This window comes from Ostreococcus lucimarinus, chromosome 13, assembly GCF_000092065.1.
Source record: "Ostreococcus lucimarinus CCE9901 chromosome 13, complete sequence".
Taxonomy (NCBI): Eukaryota; Viridiplantae; Chlorophyta; class Mamiellophyceae; order Mamiellales; family Bathycoccaceae; genus Ostreococcus; species Ostreococcus sp. 'lucimarinus'.
Genome location: NC_009367.1, coordinates 85,693 through 106,710, shown reverse-complemented (window position 1 = coordinate 106,710; position 21,018 = coordinate 85,693). Strand labels below are relative to the sequence as shown.

General features: G+C 61.7%; 16 protein-coding genes across 16 annotated transcripts; 10 read left to right on the top strand and 6 right to left on the bottom strand.

The window, feature by feature from the left end:
* Positions 1-30: 30 nt before the first annotated feature.
* Positions 31-1,017, top strand: OSTLU_41751 (predicted protein; the record flags this gene model as incomplete). The annotated part of the gene is made up of 1 exon (XM_001421017.1): positions 31-1,017. One exon carries the CDS (start codon positions 31-33, stop codon positions 1,015-1,017), a length of 987 nt encoding a protein of 328 aa, XP_001421054.1.
* An 811-nt stretch (positions 1,018-1,828) lies between these two features.
* On the top strand, positions 1,829-4,036 carry OSTLU_17765 (VIC family transporter: potassium ion channel, potassium voltage-gated channel, subfamily H (Eag-related); the record flags this gene model as incomplete). Its single annotated transcript, XM_001421016.1, has 1 exon — positions 1,829-4,036. The coding sequence occupies one exon, from the start codon at positions 1,829-1,831 to the stop codon at positions 4,034-4,036; it is 2,208 nt and encodes a 735-aa protein (XP_001421053.1).
* Positions 4,037-4,142: 106 nt separating this feature from the next.
* OSTLU_27037 (predicted protein) lies at positions 4,143-4,762 on the bottom strand (the record flags this gene model as incomplete). Its single annotated transcript, XM_001420868.1, has 2 exons — positions 4,143-4,460; positions 4,592-4,762. 2 exons carry the CDS (start codon positions 4,760-4,762, stop codon positions 4,143-4,145), a joined length of 489 nt encoding a protein of 162 aa, XP_001420905.1.
* Positions 4,763-4,924: 162 nt separating this feature from the next.
* OSTLU_17764 (predicted protein) lies at positions 4,925-6,046 on the top strand (the record flags this gene model as incomplete). The annotated part of the gene is made up of 1 exon (XM_001421015.1): positions 4,925-6,046. One exon carries the CDS (start codon positions 4,925-4,927, stop codon positions 6,044-6,046), a length of 1,122 nt encoding a protein of 373 aa, XP_001421052.1.
* A 35-nt stretch (positions 6,047-6,081) lies between these two features.
* Positions 6,082-6,825, bottom strand: OSTLU_27035 (predicted protein; the record flags this gene model as incomplete). Its single annotated transcript, XM_001420867.1, has 1 exon — positions 6,082-6,825. The coding sequence occupies one exon, from the start codon at positions 6,823-6,825 to the stop codon at positions 6,082-6,084; it is 744 nt and encodes a 247-aa protein (XP_001420904.1).
* A 48-nt stretch (positions 6,826-6,873) lies between these two features.
* Positions 6,874-7,050, top strand: OSTLU_27034 (predicted protein; the record flags this gene model as incomplete). Its single annotated transcript, XM_001421014.1, has 1 exon — positions 6,874-7,050. One exon carries the CDS (start codon positions 6,874-6,876, stop codon positions 7,048-7,050), a length of 177 nt encoding a protein of 58 aa, XP_001421051.1.
* Positions 7,051-7,333: 283 nt separating this feature from the next.
* Positions 7,334-8,410, top strand: OSTLU_17763 (predicted protein; the record flags this gene model as incomplete). The annotated part of the gene is made up of 1 exon (XM_001421013.1): positions 7,334-8,410. One exon carries the CDS (start codon positions 7,334-7,336, stop codon positions 8,408-8,410), a length of 1,077 nt encoding a protein of 358 aa, XP_001421050.1.
* Positions 8,411-8,618: 208 nt separating this feature from the next.
* On the bottom strand, positions 8,619-9,098 carry OSTLU_7826 (predicted protein; the record flags this gene model as incomplete). The annotated part of the gene is made up of 1 exon (XM_001420866.1): positions 8,619-9,098. A coding segment is annotated over one exon (480 nt), but the record flags the coding sequence as incomplete, so codon positions are not given.
* A 462-nt stretch (positions 9,099-9,560) lies between these two features.
* Positions 9,561-10,586, top strand: OSTLU_17762 (predicted protein; the record flags this gene model as incomplete). The annotated part of the gene is made up of 1 exon (XM_001421012.1): positions 9,561-10,586. One exon carries the CDS (start codon positions 9,561-9,563, stop codon positions 10,584-10,586), a length of 1,026 nt encoding a protein of 341 aa, XP_001421049.1.
* A 401-nt stretch (positions 10,587-10,987) lies between these two features.
* Positions 10,988-12,178, bottom strand: OSTLU_17761 (predicted protein; the record flags this gene model as incomplete). Its single annotated transcript, XM_001420865.1, has 1 exon — positions 10,988-12,178. The coding sequence occupies one exon, from the start codon at positions 12,176-12,178 to the stop codon at positions 10,988-10,990; it is 1,191 nt and encodes a 396-aa protein (XP_001420902.1).
* Positions 12,179-12,264: 86 nt separating this feature from the next.
* OSTLU_41510 (predicted protein) lies at positions 12,265-13,549 on the top strand (the record flags this gene model as incomplete). The annotated part of the gene is made up of 2 exons (XM_001421011.1): positions 12,265-12,450; positions 12,587-13,549. Coding segments are annotated over 2 exons (1,149 nt in total), but the record flags the coding sequence as incomplete, so codon positions are not given.
* Positions 13,550-14,348: 799 nt separating this feature from the next.
* OSTLU_6635 (ABC(ATP-binding) family transporter: cobalt ion) lies at positions 14,349-14,972 on the top strand (the record flags this gene model as incomplete). The annotated part of the gene is made up of 1 exon (XM_001421010.1): positions 14,349-14,972. A coding segment is annotated over one exon (624 nt), but the record flags the coding sequence as incomplete, so codon positions are not given.
* A 211-nt stretch (positions 14,973-15,183) lies between these two features.
* Positions 15,184-16,182, top strand: OSTLU_3910 (predicted protein; the record flags this gene model as incomplete). The annotated part of the gene is made up of 1 exon (XM_001421009.1): positions 15,184-16,182. A coding segment is annotated over one exon (999 nt), but the record flags the coding sequence as incomplete, so codon positions are not given.
* Positions 16,183-16,470: 288 nt separating this feature from the next.
* On the bottom strand, positions 16,471-17,250 carry OSTLU_17757 (predicted protein; the record flags this gene model as incomplete). Its single annotated transcript, XM_001420864.1, has 1 exon — positions 16,471-17,250. The coding sequence occupies one exon, from the start codon at positions 17,248-17,250 to the stop codon at positions 16,471-16,473; it is 780 nt and encodes a 259-aa protein (XP_001420901.1).
* A 693-nt stretch (positions 17,251-17,943) lies between these two features.
* Positions 17,944-18,774, top strand: OSTLU_5707 (predicted protein; the record flags this gene model as incomplete). Its single annotated transcript, XM_001421008.1, has 2 exons — positions 17,944-18,540; positions 18,601-18,774. Coding segments are annotated over 2 exons (771 nt in total), but the record flags the coding sequence as incomplete, so codon positions are not given.
* A 325-nt stretch (positions 18,775-19,099) lies between these two features.
* On the bottom strand, positions 19,100-20,920 carry OSTLU_27024 (predicted protein; the record flags this gene model as incomplete). The annotated part of the gene is made up of 2 exons (XM_001420863.1): positions 19,100-20,666; positions 20,892-20,920. The coding sequence occupies 2 exons, from the start codon at positions 20,918-20,920 to the stop codon at positions 19,100-19,102; spliced, it is 1,596 nt and encodes a 531-aa protein (XP_001420900.1).
* Positions 20,921-21,018: the final 98 nt, after the last annotated feature.

Sequence of the window (21,018 nt, the reverse complement as noted above, 5' to 3'; positions counted from 1 at the left end):
CTCTGGGCCGAAGAAGTCGTTCCTTGCGGCATGCAACTCGGCGAGTCTCCGATATGGTCGCAAGAACGTCAGACCCTTTACTGGGTCGACGCACCGAGCGGTACGTTGTTTTCGTGGGACTTGAAGTCGGCGCCCACACGAAACAACTTCGGAGAGACGCTCGGCTGCGTCGCGCTTCGGTCTAACGGCACCTTGCTCCTCGGTTTAGAGTCTGGACTCCACGCATTCGACCCGTCGACGAAGAAGTTGAAGCTCTTGAGCGAGTTCGAACCTGGATTGAACACGCGCCCGAACGACGGGCGAGTCGACCGAGCCGGCTCCTTTGTCATCGGTTCGTACAACAACGCCCACCGCGTTGACGCGGCGCCCATCGGCGGATTATGGCGCCTGCCCGGAAACGGAGGCGAGTTGGAAGAAATTCTGGACTACAAATTCAGGTGCAGCAACTGCATTTGCTTCTCGAGATCGGGAACGACGATGTTTTTCTGCGATACACCGACGCGGAAAATTTACCAGTTCGACTACGACTCTCGCGTCGGACCGTCCAATCGTCGCCTTCTCTACGAGCTCCCGAGCTCGATGAGCGGCGGACCCGATGGCGCGCAGTGCGACGAAGACGGTAACTTGTGGGCTGCGATTTCCGGCGCCGGTCAAGTCATTCGCATCACCCCGCAAGGCGCCGTCGACCTCGTCGTCGAGCTCCCCGTCAAGGCGCCCACCTCCGTCACGCTCGGCGGCCCCGAACTCGACACACTCTTTGTCACCACGCGCGCCGAGCCCGGTCGCATGGATGCCGGTTCCTTATTCGCCTGTCGCGTTTGCGACACCCGAGGCATCCCAGAGCCCGAATTCCTCGATCAGACTCCTCTCGGCGCCGACTGCGAGACGCTCGCGCCCGGCATCGGACGCGCCACCGCCGGCGCGTCTCGCGGCGCAAAGTTTTGTATCTCCTGCGGCGTCGGCTTCGACAAGCCCGCGGCGAAATTTTGCGCCTTTTGCGGCGCAAAGCGTGGATAGCGCGACCCTTGTAACGCCGCGTCTCTCGCACTTCCTCTCGCATTTCCTCTCGCCCGCAGTCGCGCCGGTGCGTGCCGGTGCATTCGCCTCGAAAGGCCGCGGTGGTCAAAGACGACACTCCGCGACGTCGCGTCGCCGCGCGCGCACCGCGCGCGTCCCGACGACTACCCGTGGTGCGCGCGCGTCCCGCGACCGCGCCGGCGTCGCCCGCGCGCGCGCGCGCGACGCGCGTCGACGATTCGCGCGTTCGCATCGAGTCGTTCGATTCCAACCGTGACGCGCGATGGACCGACGCGACGCGCGCGACGACGACGACGACGCCGACGGCTTCGAAGCGATGGACGCGGTGATGCGCTCCGGACGATCGATGGGCGACGCGGACGCGGACGCGGACGCGGCGTGGCGGACGGCGAACGGACGGGGACGCGAGGGGAACGGGCGCCGCTCGCCGAGCGACACCGATGAAGGATCTGCGTCAGAGAACGCGAATGAGGCGTATTCGCGATGGCGACACGGACGACAGAGCTTGCGAGATAGTGATCGGGGCGCGGGACACGCGCACGCGCTGACGGCGTTGGATTTGATGCGGGCGGAGGCGGCGGCGTGCTTGACGCTCGACGCGAAGACCGGATCCGTAAGCAGCAGTATTTTTAGCTCGTCTTCGGAGAAAGGTTCAAAGTCTACGAGCAAAAAGAAGAGCGAGAATCGCCAGCAGACTTTGCGGATTCGAAAGAAACAGAGCGCTCGATACAAGAAGAGTCGTGCGGTGTTGTCGCCGCAAAAGCCCGTTCTGCAAAAGTGGGAGGCGGTGATGATGGCTTTGTTGTGTTACACCGCCATCGTGACTCCGATGGAAGTCGGTTTCTATACCCCGAGTTTCAACGCGTTGTTTTACATCAACCAGTTCGTGACGGCTTGCTTTGTCACCGACCTCGTGTTGAACTTTTTCATCGCCACGCCTCATCACCGCACTGGGCACTTGGTTTACAATCAGGCGTACGTCGCCCGAACGTATCTCAAAAAGTGGTTTGTCATAGACTTTTTGTCGGCGATTCCGTTCGACGCCATGTATTTGGGCGTCGGCTCGAGCGCGTTGGCGCAGCTCAGTATTCTGAGGACGTTGCGTCTTCTGCGTCTCGTCAAACTCGTGCGGATTTTACGAGTGAACCGAATTTACAAGCGGCTGGAATTGGTTTACACCATCGATTACTCATTATTAGAGCTCATGAAGTTTGGCTTGACGGCAATCATGTTTGCGCATTGGCTCGCGTGTGGATTCGGCTTGGTTGAAGATTTGGAAGGGACGAAGTACTCTTGGACGCGATCCACAGAGTTCGGAGATTTGGTCATCGGTCCCGACGGGGGTGAGCCGCGAGAGATCGTCGGCTCGTTGAGGCTGTATCTTGCGGCGCTATACTGGTCCACGATGACCATCTCCACCATCGGTTACGGAGACATCGTTCCAGTAACGACTGGAGAGCGAGTGTACGTCATCATGGCCATGCTCATCGGCGCGTTTGAGTACGGTTACATCGTGGGGGCTGTGTCGAACGTCATCGCCACGAGGAACGAAAAGGTGAACAAGTTCCAAGGCGTGATGCGGGACTTGAATGGATTCCTAATTGATCACGGTTTTCCCCAGGATTTGCGCGTTCGCTTACGAGAGTATTTCAAGTATCAACTCGATGGCGCCGACGCCGACGTGTACAGAAGATTGCTCGACAAAATGTCGCCGGCATTGCGATCTGAGTGCACTATGCGCATGAATACGTGGATACGTAATATCGACTTTTTCAAACACTGCCCTGAGCCACTGGTCATTCACTTGTCGACTCGTGTCGTCGAGCACACGTTTCCGCCAGAGGAGACGTTGTTCAGACCCGGTGATGCAGTGTCAACCATTTTCCTCATTCGCCGTGGTGTCGTTCAAGTCGATGGATTGATAAAAATGTCTGGGAAAACTATCGCAGAGGAGGCGTTGTACTCATCCGATACGCTGCTCTACGGCGCACAGGCGTTGACGTACGCGAACATCTACACCCTCGAACGCGAAGATTTTCACGAGTCGCTCGCGCCATTCCCCGCGACGAAAAAGTTCTTCCGTCTCAAAGGTATCAAGATTATTTTTAGAGGCGAAATAATCGCGTATACCAAAGCATACACCGCTTTGAAGAAGTATGGCTTAGACGCAGATTTATCACGCGAAGTCAGCGCACGTCCTGCGTTTTATTTACAAAAGTTGCGAATAATTTACGGAGACGACGGAGAAGGTTTGGACGATCCGAAAATCCTCGAGCAGAAGACGAAGGCGGCAGTTGTCATTCAGAAACGTTTCAGAGGCATGATTCATAGGGTGTCACTCCACCGACTCCTCGTTGAGCGTGGTGTTCAAGGAATTTTCCACAAAGTATTACGCGAGAGAGATCCGATGAGTTACACGGCTCGCGCCGTGGACGTGTTTCATTGGCGCCTGGCGTACTCCCTGACCGAGATGCATCGGAAATTGAATTCTTTGCTCGATCACGGGAACATCGAAGACGTAGTCACAAATGAATCTTCTGGACCGCCAAGTTTGATGGCGACAGCGCTACAAGCGGCGACGGGCAAGGCGATGACGGCGCCGCGCAAGGGAGCTAACAAGGCGTCGACAGACGGAGCACCGCCGCAGACGCCCGTGACAAGCGCACGAGCGCCCGTGATCACCGCTGCGGCGGCTGGGTGGGATACTACATCCACAGAGAATCCTCTTCAACGGTTGCAAACCCGCGTAGACGAACTCACCAATCGCCTCGTGCCCCTCGATCGTAAAATAACATCTTCACAGGCAAAGCAAACAGCTGCGTTGGCGGAAACGAACGAGCGACTCAGCGAAGTCACTGCTCAGCTCGAGACACTCCTGAATCTGACGGTATCTAACATGGAGACAGGCTTAGCCGAGGCGAGAGTAGTAGCTCGAGCGTCTAGACCTCGGCGACAATCGCTTTCGCCACCGCCGCGCTCAGAGGCGCTTTCCCGGTGAAGGTAATATAGAAGTTGTACAGCTGTAGTAATTACAACTTTAGAGATGACACGATACGACCAATGAATAAATAAATCACGAATCGGCGCGACGCGTCGGTGCGATATCAACGCGACAAGATGTCGATCAACGCGTCCGCCTGCGCTTTCGTCAAGCCGACGTCGTGCTTCGTGCGCACGAACCGTCCTCGCCAACGATGCTCCGCGCTCACCACCTCCTTATCGTCCACCACGGCGAACGGCGGCCACGCGGTCTCGTCCTCACCGTGCGTCTCTCGCATGTACCGCTCGATCTCCAGCACGCGAAGTTCCGGAACCTTCGAGTCGTGCGCGACCGAGTCGCTCCGGTGCGGTTCGCCCGCCGTTCGCCCCGCCACCGCGCCCTTCGGCAATCCGTGCCGTTCGAACGCGTACGCCAAGTATTCCTGGATTTCACGAAATCCATCGTCATCGTCGTCGTCGTCAGTCCTCTCGTCTTCGTCGCGTCGTCCTTCACCGCCGTTCGCCGCGTCTCGAAAGTCTCGCGTCGCCGCCTTCGTTCGCGTCGCCGCCGCACCTCAAAGTACCGCCAGTACGTCGTCAGCACCACCTCGCACGCCGACCGCTCCGCGACGTCCCGCAGCAGCGCGATCAAGTCTTCGTCCAGCGCGATCTGTTTCGCCGTCGCCGTGCGATTCAGCACGCCGTCGACGTCGAGCAAGAGCACCGGTCGGCGCGGTGCCGCCATCGAATCGGAATCCCGCGCGCGCGGCGCCCTCGCGGGACGCGCCCTCGCGCGCGCGCCGTCGGGACGCGCGCGCTCGAACCGTCGCGCGCGGGTCGCCGGCGCCGCCGCGAGCGTCGCGCGCGGTCGCGCGCGCATGCGCCGCACACGCGCGCGCGGTGACGAATGACGCGCGCGCTCGCGCTCGCGCTCGCGCCGCTCGCGTGCGTCGCCGTCGTCGTGCTCGGTCCGACGAAGCGGTTCGAGCGCTCGGCGCTGGGACGCGCGCATCGCGCGCTCGGCGACGCCGCGCCGCGCGTCGCGACGGCGCTGGTGACCATCGCGGTGTGCGACCGAAAACGCGGCGCCGCGGTCGCCAGCGCGTGTTTCGACGCGCTCGATCGGCCGAATCCGCTCGGTCAAATCGTGTATCTGACGCTCGCGATCGGTGGTCACGCGAGCTTCGTCGAGGGGGTGGAGAAGCGGCTGTTGGACGGCGGCGACGCGCGCGGGTGGACGGCGGCGACGAGCGCGGCGTTCGCGTTCGCGTGCGCGACGTGGGCGTTGGTGTGCTGCAGCGAGCCCGGAACCATCACGAGAGAGAACAACGAAGAGTATTTGAAGGCGTACGCGTACGATGAAATCGTGTATCACAGGAAACGATGTCGGACGACGGGGAAGGACGCGCCGGCGCGATCGAAGTGGTGCACGACGACGGAGCGGCGCGTGGCGAGGTTCGATCACTTCTGCGTGTGGGTGAATAACACGATCGGGGCGAATAATTTGAGGTGGTTTTTGCTGTTTTTATTCGCGCAGCTCGTGTTGGTGGGGTACGTGACGTTGGCGTGCGCGCACGCGGTGCGGCGTTCCATGACGCGCCGAGACTGTTGGTCGTTAAGGTTCCAGCACGAGACGCCCTCGGGCGCGCGCGCGACGCTCGGGAACGACAAGGCGCTGCTTTATAGATTTGTGGTGTACCACTACGCCCCCGCGGTGACGCTCGGCGTGTTTTGCGCGCTCGTCTTCGTGCTGTTGTCGGTTTTCTTGGGCTACAACGTGTGGCTCGCCGCGAAAAACGTGACGACGAACGAAACCTTCAAGTGGGAGCTCGTGCGCGAATCCGTGGAGACGATGAAGGGCGAGCGCGCGGGCGGAAGCGGCGATGAACAAATCGATTGGGGCGAGATGACGAGAAATAAGTACGACGTCGGGATTTGGGGGAACATCAAAGAAGTACTGTTCCCGCCCGTGAAAACGCCGAGCGCGTTCGCGCTTCCGTGGGACGCGCTCAAAGCGAAGCGTCCATAGCACATCTAGACTACTAGCGTTTAACATAGCGAAACTCACAGTTTCGAGTTCTCGCGCGCCGCTAATCTCGCGGCTAAGAAATCGCGCAAAATCGGCGTCCCGTCGACGTTGACTCTCGGCAGGCGATGCCCGCCGTCGTGCGTCTCTCGCGTTCTCTCCGACGACGTCATCGCGTCGTACAGCCCCGCGCTCATCGCTTTCGGCATCACATCATCCTTCAACCCGACCACGTGCAGCGTCGGCACCGCTATCGCACCGTAATCACACCCCTTCGTCTCCTCCGCGCGCGCCCGCATTCCCGACACCAAAATCCCGAACGCGAACCGCTCCGCCAATTCCGGCGTCGCCAGCGCGATCGCCGCCAGCGTCGCCCCCTGACTGAACCCCAGCACGCCATCATACGGTCCATCCTCCTCGCACGCCCGCTCGATCTCCCGCAGCGACGCCTCGATCCCTCGATACGTCGTCTTTCCGTCGCGTCCCGTCGTCGCGTTCCACCACTCTCGCGAGCGCGCGTCCTCCCCGAAGAACGCCCTCACCTCCGCCGTCGCCGCGCCCGCGCCCTCGTGCGGCGCGTCGATGGCGTGAAATCGCGCGACGTCTTCGTAGTCTTCGCGCCAGCGCGCGACGCGCGCCTGCGCGTCGAAGATTTCGCGCGACGTTCGAAAGCCGTGCAGGCTGAGAATCTTCAATCGCGGCGGTTCCGCCGTCGCCGCGTCGCGCGTCGCGCACGTCGTCGTCGGCGTCGTCGTCGGCGGCGCGCGCGTCGGCGCGCGCATCGCGATCGGCGTCCGACGCGCGCGGCGCGACGCGCTGCGCGGCACTCGATGACGCGCGCGGTGAACGCGTTCGTCGTCGTCGTCGTCCTGGGAACCGCCCTGGGCGTGCGCGCGGTGCACGAATCGCAGGTGGACGAGCGAAGGCGCCTGCGCGAGGGCGTCGCGCGGGACGCCGAGCGCCTGCGCGCGCGCGCGACGCGGGAGAAGGCGCGATTGGAATCGTAATCGACGACGCGATTGGACGACGACGATGACGACGACGACGCGACGCGCGCGCGACGATGGACGCGGAGGCGCGAAGACGACGCGGAAGAAGTCGCGGGCGCGCGAGAGCGATGCGGGCGGGACGTGGGACGCGAGGCGGGACGCGGACGCGCGCGCGCTGGGGGCGCTGGCGTCGGCGCCGGCGGCGGCGGCGGCGGCGAGCGCGGCGCGAGCGAGCGACGCGGGCGCGCGCGCGTGCGTCGCGAGCGCGGCGATCGTGTCGTGGGGAGCGTACGCGTTGACGATGCGATTGCTGCCGACGGTCGGGGCGAAGACGCTGGCGAGGAATATGAGCGGGTACGACTTGAATAAAAAAGGAACGGCGCTCGGCGAGCGACGCGTGCCGGAGAGCGGGGGGTTAGCGGCCGGATGCGCGTACGCGGTGGCGCTGACGATGCAGCAGTTGTGCCAGAGGGGTATTCGATGGTGGTTCGGGCAGAGCGCGAGCGGGACGAACGCGTGGGCGCTCGAGCAGAACAGCGCGTTGGCGTGCGTCGGATTTATGATCTTCTTGGGCTTCGTGGACGACGTGCTGGATTTGCCTTGGCGAGTGAAGATTGTCATGCCGGGATTCGCGGCGCTGCCGCTTTTGTTGTCCTACAGCGGTGGTACGACGGTGCTCATACCATCGCCCGTTCGCGCGTTGCTAGAGTTACCGGCGGGCGTTCGATCGATCGACGTCGGGCCGCTGTATCTGTGCTACATGTGGCTTTTGGTGGTGTTTTGCTCCAACTCGATCAACATCCACGCCGGATTGAACGGGCTCGAGGCGGGGCAATCGTTGATCATCGCCGGTGCGATTTTGTTACTCAACGTGTTGTCGTTAGCGAACGATCCGTCCACGGAGCCGGTGACCGCCGGCGCGCACTTGTTTAGCATTTTTTTGACGCTGCCATTCTTCGCCACGACGCTGGCGTTGTTGCGGCACAATTGGTATCCGTCGAAAATATTCGTCGGAGACACGTACACGTACTTCGCGGGTATGACGCTCGGCGTCGTGGGCACGCTCGGGCACTTCAGCGAAACGTTGCTGTTGTTCTTTCTTCCACAAGTGCTCAACTTTGTGTACAGCACGCCGCAGCTCTTCAAGATCGTGCACTGTCCGCGTCACCGTCTGCCCATTTTCGATCCCAAGACGGGGCTTTTGCATCCATCGATGGCGACAGAGACGAGATACAACATGAATCTCGTGACTTTATTCTTGCGCCTCTTCGGTCCTTGCACCGAGCGCGTCTTGTGCGCGCGTCTGTTGGCGTTTCAGTTTCTTTCGTGCGCGTTCGCCTTCGTCGCGCGCCACGCGCTGACGGGCGTCTGGAAGTAGCGCTTAGTCGAGTCTTTGGGTACAAATAGTGTAACAATCTAGATCAATTTCCGGGAAGTCGTCTCTCGCGAATTTCGTGCAATTCCTTCGCCAGAGAATCCGCCCGAACGCGACACTCGCGCAGCTCTTCCGCGTCGCCCGCCGAGCCCGTCGTCGTCGTCGACGCGCGTTCGCCCTCTTCCCCCGAATTCGCGCCCTCGCGCAGTACATACGTCGATAAAATCTCAATCCTCTCCTTCGGCATCACGAATATCCCACTCTTCGTCGTTTCCACCGCTTCGATCTTCCGCAAAGTCTCCTCGCCCTCCACCATCTCGCCGAACACCGCGTACTCCCCGTCCAGGTGCGGCGCCGTCCCCAACATCACGCTAAAGCTGCTCGTCGCGCTGTCCGGATCGCTCCACCTCGCCATCGACAGCTTCCCTCGCGCGTGTTTCACCGACGCGTCGAATTCTCCTCGCACCGTCCTCGTCGCGAGCTCGCGCTGCCGCTCGCTCATCGCCGCGCGTCGCCCCCCCGCGCAATCCGCGATCTGCGCCACGAATCCCGCGTCCACGCGAAAGAAGTGATTCGTGTCGTACAGTCCCAGCTCAAACGCCTCGAGCACGTGCGCCGCCGTCGCGCGCGCGGCGTCGTCGTGATCGTACAGCGCCAGCGTCACGTCGCCCAGCGTCGTCTGCATCACGAGTCGTTCGCGCCCGAAGCGCGCGCTCGACGCGACGGCGCGCGACGCGAGCGACGCGAGCGCGAGCGCCGTCGTCAGCGCCGTCGTCGGCGCCGTCGCGCGCCGCGCGCGCATGGCGCGTCGGCGCGCCGCGCGCGCGAGTGCGCCGTCCGCGCGCGACGCGAACGCCGAAATCAAGTTTTTAATCCATCGACGGCGCGTCGATCGACGATCGCGATCGAACCTCGACGCGAGGTTCGACGCGACGCGCGCGAACCCGCGGGACGATCGAGGCGCGACGGCACCGCGGCGTCAGATCTGGACGCGCGGCGCGACCGACGCGACGAACGCGCGCGCGCGAGGCGACGCGCGAGGGCGAGACGGCGACGCCGCGCGCGGTCGACGCGACGCGCGAGGCGTACGACGCGACCCGAGGCGGAGAGGACGCGAGAATCGTGCGAATCGATCGCGATTCGCGCGGCGACGATGACGGGCGCGGAGGGACGCGCGCGGACGATCGACGTCGATGGGACGTTCGCGGGAGAGGGGGAGGACATGATCGCGGCGCTGATCGCGGCGAGCGCGAATCCGGCGACGAGGGGGGGCGCGGGAAGGGGCGAGGGGACGACGCGAGGGTTCGAGAAGGACGGCGACGTGGTCAAGGCGAAGCGATCGTTCGAGCGAGAGTTGGTGCCGTTTGATTTCGAGGACGGGACGAGCGCGGTCGATGCGGTGGTGCGCGAGACGAACGTCGAGGTCGAGGCGAAGCCGAGGGAGAGGAAGATGACGGCGGTGCCGACGCCGAAGGTTCGCGGGAACGAGGAGCCGACGAAGGCGAAGACGAAGGAACGGAGACCGAAACCGAAAGCGGTGCCGGCGCCGAAAACGGTGGGTTTAATCGATCCGAGAGTGCGAGCGAATCAAGTGTGTGAACCTCAACAGCCGGCGCTGACGCCGGAGCAGCAAGCCGCGGTGTTGGCGGCGGATGGAAGCGGGAAGAAGTCGAAGGGCAAGGTGAAAACCGCGACGAACGACGAACGTTGGGCGCAGGCGTCTTTTCAAAACGCGCCGGCGGCGGATCAGTTACCGATGCCATCGTTTTTGAAAGATATAGCGCCGACCAACTCGCCGCGCGTGGCGTCTTCGAGCGCTCCGCCGCGACTGGACGTCGCGACGCCGCGCCCTCAAGCGAGCGCGGCGGGATTGAAAAACTTACTCGGGGTGAAGCCTGCGGCCGCGCCGCAGCAAGCCAAGGGACACGCGTTGTTCAACAACATTTTGAACAGCGCCAACGGTGACGCGCATCCGTCGCCACCGCCGATGATGGCGCCGTCTCATTACGCGGCGCCGCCGCCGCCGCAAGGCGTGCAGCAAAAACTCAATACGCTCTTCGGAGTGCAACCCCAACCCGCTCAGCCGTTTCCCGTCGCGCCTCCTTACCCGACGGCGCCGGAGACTAGTGGTGGTAGTTTTCAGACGCTCATGGCCAAGCTCAACGCCGGTCGAGTGTGAAAACAAATTCTTTCTGTTGTACAACAAACCAAGACGAGTCGGCGCGAACGCTTTCGCGTCGACGCACCCTTTGGGCGAGACGTCGAACCAGACTGGTTCGAGCGCTGCCCGCAATCGGATGGAGAAGATGAGGCGAGTTTTAAAAGCCGACATTTTCAAACCAAGTTCATCCGTTCAGACGAGCTTTCCACTGACGCCTTCGGGCGTCGACGAAAAGCCCTTTGCGTTGTTTTTCGACGCGCATCAATCAATTCAAGACCTCGTTTTGCGTCTCGCGTAGACGTGACACTCCCACAGTCAAGTGTGACACGCGTCGTTGTAATAATTTCACAGTTACAAAGACGCCGAAATCTATTCATTACACGCGCTATCCAACACACGCTCGTCCTCTCAATCGACTATCACTTCCTTTTCGATCGTTTCGCCAGAGCGTCATCTCCGTCGGCGACTCGTCCGTACGCATCACCTTCGACGCCATCTTCAAAATCATCAAAATCGTCGTCAAAATCATCGGCGGCGTCGAGCATGGCGTCGAGCGCGTCTTCTTCGACCTCGTCGTCGTTCTCGCCGCGCAGCGCGGCGTTTGCGAATTCTTTATTCACCTTTCGAACGTACGCGTCGTCGAAGCTCGACTTCATGCCGTCGAATAGCTTCTTCAACACACCAAGTTCTTTCGCGTTCGGTGGAAACCTTTCGTGATAGCATATCAACTGCCCTGCGACGAGGGCAAGTCGTTCGTCGAAACTGGGCACGCGCGAGCGACTCGTCAGGTACGCCGGTTCAAAGCTTTCGCAGGCGAATCCAAAACTGATGTTAATCCTCGGCCTGTCCTCGCGCCCCTCGCCTATCGATCCCCAATGTATCAACCGATGGGTGAAAACCACGCCATCGCCCGCTTTACACGGCAACGCGCGAACGTATTGAAACGCTTTTTTTGAGTCCAAGGCCACGCTCAAGGGATCCTTCGCGTTCGCGTCGTCATCATCGCCGTCGTAATAACCCGGATCGTGCGGTCTCGGCACGCAGTACAAACACGAATTCTCCGGCGTCGCATCATTCGCCAACGCGACCCACGCTGTGGCGTACTTCGCGTCCCCATTCTCCGAAAACGATCCCGGCGAGTCGTCCGGCTGTCGATCCCGGTGCGGACAAAACGCCGTCGTCGCCTCCCCATCGCTCACCGGATCCACGCACCACGCCAGCACGTCGTAATTCATGATTAACCCACCAAAGCATCCTCGACTTTTGCACGCCGTTTCTATCGTTCGCAACAGCGTCCACGCGTCCTCGTACACGAAAACGTACGTCGGATCCAGGCCTCGCGCCGCCAACCCGCGCGCGAGCGTCGCCACTCGCCTCGCCAGCGCTCGGTTCGCGCATCGCGGCACGATCGCGTACCCGAGCGCGCGAATCGCATCACCGGCGTCGCGCTCTTCGCGTCCGCTCGTCGTCGCGCGCGCGTCGTCGTCGTCGTCGTCGAACGTCCACGCGCCGGCGTCGCCTCGAATCGCCTCGTCCAGCGCCGTCCACGTCGCGCGCGCGCGCGCGACGTCGAGCGAGCGCACGGGCGACGCCGCGTCTCGCGCGCCCATCCCGCGCGCCGCCGCGTCGCGCTGTGTCGCGAAAACCACGACGAGTGCGCGTCACATCGCGCCGCGAATCGAATCGATCGTCGACGATGAGCGCGCCGAGCCGCGTGCACGTCGATTCCGTGCGCGCGATCGCGGCGACGATCGGCGCGCCGCCCGTGGACGCCGACGCCGCGCGCGCGCTGGCGAGCGATTGCGAGTACCGGCTGCGACAGGTGTTTCAAGACGCGATGAAATGCATGCGGGCGTCGAAACGAACGACGCTCTCGGCCGAGGTGCGCGCGAAGACGCGCGCGAAGACGCGATGCGAACGACGACGATGACGAGACGCGCGCGCGATCGACGCGGGATGGACCGATGGACGACGGACTGACGAATCGGACGACGACGACGTCGATCGAACGCGCGCAGGACGTCAACGCGGCGCTGCGATTGAGAAATTGCGAACCGCTGTATGGATTCGGGGCGGGAACGAGCGATTATGAATATAAACAGACGCGCGAGGATCCGGATGTGTTTTACGTGGAGGACCGAGAGATCGACATGCGGGAATTGCTGACGAGGAAGTTGCCGAGACCGCCGATCGAGGTGAACTTGGTGCCGCACTGGTTGGCGGTGGAGGGAGTGCAGCCGATGATTCCAGAGAACCCGATGGTGCCCGCGGCGGAACCGGTGGCGATCGAACCTCCGCGTGGGATGAAACGGCCGCGGCCGCGAGCGATGGGGGCGAAAGAGAATGGTGGGGATCCGGACGCGGGAGGATTGTTACCCGTGGTGTCGCACACGCTGAGCCGGGAATTGCAGTTTTATTTCGACAAGGTCACGGCGCTGATTCGACAGGCTGGACGCGCCGATGCGAGCGACCGTGAAGTTGAATTGCTCTCCACCGCGCTGCGATCGCTGAGCGCGGACGTCGGTCTGCACAATTTGATGCCTTACTTTACGCAGTTCATCACCGAGGAGACGACGCAAAACCTGAGGGATTTGCCGCGGTTGCGAGTGTTGATTCAGATGATTCGGGCGTTAATTTCCAACCCCGACATAAACGTGGAGCTGTATTTACACCAGCTCATGCCGAGCGTGGTGACGTGCGTGGTGGCGAAGCGTTTATGTCAAAATTTGGACGAAGACCACTGGTCGCTGCGAGACGACGCGGCGTACACCATGGCGTTCATTTGCGGCAAGTTCGGCGACGCCTATCCAAGCATTCGACCTAGGATCACGCGCACGTTGTTGCGGGCGTTATTGGATACCAAACCAATGACCACGCACTACGGCGCGATTCGAGGCTTGCACGCTCTCGGTCCCAAGGTCGTGCGAGAGACGGTGATGCCCAACTTGCGCTCGTACTTGAACACGCTCGAGCCGTTGCTCGAACCGCCGACGCCGAACGACCCGAGCTCGCTCGAAAAAATGAGCGATGAAGAGCGAAACACCGCGATCGCCAAAGCTAAGCTCGCGGTGATTCGTCATAGCGACGCTCAGCGCGTCATGGGCGCCTTACAAGACGCCGTCGGCGCGTGCGTTCAAGACGAAGTCGGCGTCGCCGAAGACCGCGCTCGCGAATCCCGTCTCGCCGACCAACTCATGCGTTGGCACAGAACCCAAGATGGCGATAGATTCGAAAAAGACACCGCCGACGGCGACGAAGTCACCGAGCCCGCGTCACCGACGAAACGTGCGTCGAAATCAGGCAAAGACGCCGCCAAGAAGGCTGAACCCGCGGCGAAATCCGCCGTCGTCCCCAAGGCGCCCGCGCTCGTGCGAAGCCGTCGCGCTCGCCGCGGCTCGACCCCAGACGACGACACCGACGCCCTGGGCGACGTCGCCAGCGCGCACGCCCCGAACATCGCGGCTTCGGAGACGCACGTGTGATGACACTCGCCCGGTATCGATAGCAGTGCGTCTCGGTAGACTTTTAAATCGACGCGTTCGCCTCGCCTCCTCGCCGCCGCGCGCCGCACACGCCGCCTCCGCGCCGATGCGCGCCGCGGCGTCGTCCGCGTCCGCTCGACCGCGCGCGTCGTCCACGTCGCGACGACGACATCCTCGACGTCGCGCCCGCGTCGTCGCGATCCCGCGCGCGTCGTCGGCGTCGTCGTCGGCGTCGCCGTGGGGCGTCGACGTGAACCAAGCCTGCGTCACGTTTCCGCGCGGTGACGCCGACGGCGTCGTCCGCGCGCTCCGCGGCGCGTCCCTGCGCGTGCCTCGAGGCACGTTGTTCATGCTGCTCGGCCCGAACGGGTGCGGTAAGAGCACGCTGCTGCGAGCGCTGGCGGGACTGGTGAAGACGGACGCGGGCGCGCTCGAGGCGCCCGAGCGCAAGGCGTTCGTGTTTCAAAATCCCGATCATCAAGTCATCATGCCGACCGTCGGCGCGGACGTCGGGTTTGGATTGGGCAATGATCACACTCTGAGCGAAGACGACGTCCGCGAACGCGTCGTGCGAGCGCTGCGAACGGTGAATTTAACGGACGACGACGCGTTTGAGCGACAGGTGGCGACGCTGAGCGGGGGGCAGAAACAACGCGTCGCCATCGCGGGCGCGCTCGTGGAGGAGCCCGAGCTGTTGCTGTTAGACGAGTTGACGACATTTTTAGACGAGGCCGATCAGCGAGGGGTGATAGAGGCGGTGCGCCGCGCCGTGGACGAGAGCGACGGTCGCGTCACCGCGCTTTGGGTGACGCACCGGTTAGAAGAGTTAGAGTTCGCGGACGGCGCGGCGTACATGGAGGACGGCGTCGTCGTGAAATTAGGCACTGGGAAAGATATTCGCGAGTTCATTCGCGAGAAACAAGACCAGAAGCGACACGTCGTCGCGTCGCGCGAGAATTGATGTTATACCATACGACCCGTAGCCCCGCGCCCGCGCCCGCGCGCGCGCCGCACTCGTCGCCGCGTCCGCGATGTCGCCCTCCGACGACGCCCCCGCCGCGACCCCACCGTTCGATGCGTACGCCGCGCTCGGTCTCGACGCCGCCGAGCGCGCGTCCATCGACGCGGCGCGCGTGAAATCCGCGTACCGACGCATGGCGCTCGCGACGCATCCCGACAAGAACGACGGTGATTCGCGCGCGTTCAAGCGCGTCGCGATGGCGTACAAGATCCTCGGCGACGCCGAGCGACGCGCGGCGTACGATGCGAGCGGAGGCGTCGAAGGCGAGGACGCGCGCGACGCGCTGGAGACGGAGATCGACATCAGCGAGGTTGGCTTCGCGAACACGCTCGTGGCGAGCGTCATCAGTTCGTTGGGCGTGAACATCAAGACGGCGGTGCCGGTGAAAGCGCTGGAGGCGGTGCGACGAGGAGAAACGACCGGCGGCGTGGTGGACGCGACGATGGGGTGTAAATTGAGCGAGAGCGCGAGAAAGGGAGAGATTCGATTGTTTCGATGCGCGCTCAGCGAGGAAGACGTGAGGCGAGGGGTGGTGGTGAGCGCGACGTCGCCGAGCGGGGATAAGTTTAAGCTTTTAAAGTTTGATCGCGCGTCGAACGGGGATGGGGGACTGGAGCTTTCGTTACAAGAGGTGAGCGCGAAGTTTGATTCCGTCAAGCCGAAGCGGTCGCACGCGGGATTTTACTTCACGGGGCACAAGAGTTACAACTACGAACCATTCGAGTTGATAAAGATGAGCAAATTGGAATCGCGAGATTTGGCGATGTTCCACGCGCTCGATAATTGGACGCCGAGGGAGTGCGTGAGCATATCGCCGGGAGAGCACGTGTTCGGAGTGTACGGCGACAACTTTTTCGACAAGTGCAAGTTTGAGTTCGAAATTTTCGTCGTCGGCACAAAGACTAGCGACGGCGCCGTTCTCGAACCATCGAAAATTCACGAGATCGAGACGAAGATGTCGAAGAAGCGGGACGATTTGATGCGGTTTGAAAAGGAATATTTAGCCGCCAAATCGGCGTTTGAAAAAGTGGTGGTGCGTCATCAGCAAGAGGCGGACGAAGTCAAAGCTTTGATCGCCGCTCGAGAGGCGGCGTATTGCGCGCTCACGTTGCCGTCGGTAACAGTAAAGGAAGCAGAAGAACCTTCGGGCGGCGCTTCGTCGAGCGGATTCGCGATGCCGACCATCGATACAAGCGCTCTGAAGAACGCGTTTAATTCTTTCTCCAACCCGTTCACGTCGAAGAAGTGAGTCGCGATGGATGATTACTCATTGAAACATAACTAGTGCTCGCGTGTTGTAATACATATCATACACATACTTTGTCTTCGGCGAAAGAAAACAGGCGTCAGGACGTCGCCGCGCGTTTCGGCGCCACGCCGTCGCTCGCGCTCGACTCGCTCATTCTTCGTGTTTATCCTCGAAGAATTTTAAATCCATATCAGTGAAGTGCCTGCACGACGCAATGTCAGACATTACTTTTCGAGCGACGGGTGGTGGACCGTGACCTCGAATGGTCATCGAGAAATCCGCACCCGGATGAAAAGCAGTGCCGAACAAGTCGTACTCCATCGCCGAATCGACGTCCGACGTCTCGAGGCCATGTGTGGAGAGCCACGGTACGGCGTCGTTGCCGTCGCAACTGTCTGCGTCGGAATCCCACTCACGATCGACGTGTTTGGGTGCGATGGAAAACGGGTGCGAAGTCAAGAAGTCAAACACCAAATCGCGCGTGTTCGTTCGCGGCGCAAAGTAATCCAGCGCCGGCGATTTGGCCGTCACCGTCCACTCCGCCGTCGGCGCAAGATGCGCGGCACGCTCCCGCTGTTCGCGCACGATTTGTTTCACTTTCAAGGCGTTCATTTCGCCCACGAGCTCTTGCCACGGAACGCTCTCCGCACTCGCCGGCGCGTCGTCGTTCGCGACTTCGCCCGCGAATCGCGCGCCGCGAACCGCCTTCAACGCCGCGTTCACCAACGCCAGCGCCACCACGCTCGCGAGCGCCAAAACGAGCTCACCATCCCCCCCAATCGCCATTCGTCGTCCTCCGCCGTCGACGCTCGCGAAAACGACTGGAAAATCGACGAAATGCGCATCCTCGATCGCCGTCGCCGCGTCCTCGATCGCCGCCGTCTCGATCGCCCCCGTTCGCCGCGACCTCGCCTCGCACCCCCCCCCCATCGTCGCCCGCACCACCACGCGCCGTCCCACGATGGAACGTCCGATTCCAAACCCAAAATGCCGCGCCACCGTCGCCGCCTTCGCCGCCCCCCCTCGTTCGATCGACCGATTCGTTCGTCCCTCGCGCGCGTCGCCGATCGGTGCCGCGTTTCCGCCCCCCTCCCCGCACAACCGACTCGCGTGCGTCTCCCCGCCCGCCTCGCACGTCACGACGACGCAGCACGCGGCGTCGTCGTCCGAGACGTTCGACGCGCCCTCGATCGTCACCGCGCCGTGCACGAGCGCGATCGGCGATTTATGTTTCGTCAAATCCAACGCGCGTCGCGACGCCGACGACACAGCCGACGCGTCGCGCGCGCCGCCGATCGCGCCCGCCGCGTCGACGCACGCGAGCGCGAGCGCGCAGACGAACAGCGCGCGCATGCGCGCGACGCGAGACGGCGCGCGCGCCGACGCGTCGCGATGTGACGCGCGCGCGGTGCCCGCATCACATCGCGACGCATGCGCGCCGACGCCGACGACGCGGCGACGCGTAAAACGCACCGAATCGCCGAGGCGTCGATCGCGAGCGTCGTCTCGCGGTACCTGGCGCACAATGAAGTCGCGAAGCGCGCGTTGACGCACGCGATGCGCGCGTCGGGGGCGACGATGGAAGATCTCGCGGACGACGGACTCGCGCGTCTCGCGCCGCTGGATCACATCGCGTATCGCTCGTTCGCGCACGAGGATTACGGCGTCGAGGGCGTGTGCGAGGTGTTCGAACGGCTCGGATGGGAGACGGTGAGCGCGAGCGAGGGCGGACGATTGGAGTTTACGGAGAAGCGCGTGCGCGCGCGATGGATGAAACCGCCGAAGACGCCGCGAGGAGAGACGCCGCTGCCGAGGATATTCGTCTCGGAGTTGGTCGTCGATGCGTGCGACGAGGAGTTGAAGGGATATCTGACGCAACACTTCGAGCGCGTGGGGGAGGGGAAGGTGTTGCGGAGCATGGAGTGGGCGAAGGGGCGAAACGCGCGATGGCAATTGCCGCCGGCGAGCGTGTACGCCAAGGTGGAACGGTTGAGCGAATACGCGAGTTGGACGCTGTTGCACGGATATGCGGTGAATCACGTGGCGCTGAGTTTGTTTCAGTTGCGTAAGATGTATCCGGAGACGCCGTTGCGGACGCTGGAGGATCTGGAGACGTCGTTCGCGAGCAACGCGGCGTTTAGTAGGATCAGGTGGAACGAGAGCGGTGGGCGGATTAAACGCTCACCTTCGGGGCTTCTCGCACAGAGTGCGCTCATGTCGGTGCCGCACAGGTATGAATTGTACAAGAAGACGATCGTCACGCAAGATCGTTACGGACAGGAGGACCATGAGGACACGTTCAAAGATTACGGTTTGCCGGGATCGTACGTGGAATTCGTGCAGCGCTTACCGAAACCGCAGAACGCAGACAAGTCGTTCGAAGAACTTCAGGAGTGCGACTTACGCGAAGGCTTCGAGGCGGGAAATGCGAGTAAGATTTTTGATTCCACGAGTACGAGGCCGCCGCCGCAGTCCGGTGCGGGGTCGAGCGCGCCGCAGGGAGGAGCGCCGCAGGCGTCGAACGCACCGCAGGCATCGAACGCGCCAGGATCGAGCGAACCGGCTGAGCGCCCTGCGGGGATGCTCATGAATTTGTCAAGTCGAGTCGTCAACTTTTTCAAACCGTCTTCTCAATCCCCGAGGGTCAAGAAGCCGCGCGTCGAAGAGGAAGGCGCGTTGGCTAGTGCTCCAGCCGCGAACGACGATGTGATAGATTTGACGTGATACATCGATAGATTAGCGAAATGTGATGAGTTTTGTGTACAACGAAAATTTGCTGCTAGATGCGACCCGAGTCTCTTTCCCAAGTTTTTTTCGGTTTCGGCGTTTTCCATGTTTCAAATGGAATGATGATGCATGACAAACAAATCATCGCGAAGAACGAGTATATGAACACGTTGTACTTGAAAAGATATCCTAAACCTTTTAGGTTTTCGATGTTGCCGCCGAAGATATCCGTCACCGCCGTTTCAGCCGCGTAAACGTTGAAGACTTGCGCGCAAAATTGCACGATTGAAATCGAGCCCAACATAATCAATCCTGTGTTGAACAGCAACGAACTCATGCTCGTGCGACCTAATTTCATGGGATACAACTTCATGAAAAAGAATCGAAGACCCAACCGTGTGTTACCCTTGATGACGCAAAACACCAAATAAAAGCAAAACAGCGCAAACGCAGCCGTGCCGAGGAGCGACCAACCACTATCCAACCATATGAAGAACGAGTTCAGGAACGGGTGCGCCGCGGGCTTGACGAGCACTGTGATGATGATGTGTAACGTCCACAGCGTGCTCAAGATGACACTCAAGCCACCGAGGAAGCACTGTATGTAGTACGCTAACACAGTCATCAACCACGTGGCCTCGCGTTGTTCGCCTTGCGGAAACACAGTCATCAGCTCCACTTCGTCATCCTCGAGCTGGGAGAGCTTCACCTGAAGCTCTTTCAAATCTTTTTTAGTCTTTTTCGTCCGTCCAGTTTCGCGCTGCTCCTTCTGAACGTTCTTAATTTGCTGATGTATCGCTTGCGCGTCACGAGCTAAAATCGTCGCGCACCGAATGTACTCGCTCTTCGGGATGACTTTTTGCGGACGGTTCATGAACCCCTTGATCATATCCACCGGCAGGGCGACGATGCCGACGCCAGCGTACACTAAGAAAATGAACCAGGATATAATGGACGCCACGGCGATCATGTACACGATAAACGTCGGTCGGACGGTGAACGTTTCCGTTCCGACGTTTGGGCCGTAGGCGTCGCAATCCATCCCGCTCATCGTCGCGGTGTAAGTCGCGAAATTCGTCACCGTCGTTGGCGATGAAGGTAACGCTATACATGACGTCGCACCATTCAACGCCGAGTTGCCAATCAACGCCATCCCTGACTTGACGCTCTTCAACTCAAACTCGGCTTCGCCGCCCACGTAATACGCCAGCAACATCGCCATCAACAAAACAAACAGCGTCGCCACGCTCCAAATCGACGAGCTCACCAGCTTCTTTCCGAGCGTCGCCTCGGAATCTTGCTCGTAATAAAACAACGTCCACGGCACCAAGACGAACATGTACGCAAACATCGTCAAATACGTCGCGTACCAAAAGTCCTCCATCGGCAGCGTGTACCGACACGCGCTCTCTATAATCGCTTCATCGCACGCCGCTCTGTTCGCCACGTCCAGCGGCAGCAACAATATCGACAACACCGACAGCGTCAATCCAGTGACGACGACGATCTTCGGAAACCACGCCTGATTGCGATCATCCGGGTGTTGAAAGTGCACGAGCACGTAGACGTTGCACGCGAGCGCCAGCGCCGTCACCACGATCGCCACGACGATCAAGAACCTGCGCGCGCGCGCCTCGCCCGCCGTCAGTCCGCGCGTCGACGCGCATCACACCGCGCGCGCGCGCGCGATCTCGCATCCGCGCGCGCGCGCGTCGTCACCGTCGCGTTTTTCGATCTCGATCGCGCCGCGTGTCCCACATTCCGAACGCGTTCGCGCCCACCGCGCCGCGCGACGACCTCGCGCGCCGTCCGCGCGCCGTCCGCGCGCCGTCCGCGCGACGCACCAGTTATAGCTCTCGCTCGGCGCGCTCATCGCGCGCGCGACGCGCGGCGCGAAGTGCCGTCCCGCGCCGCGCGTCGCCATCCGCCACTCTCGCGCGCGTCGAGAGGTCGACCGTCGCGCGCGACGAC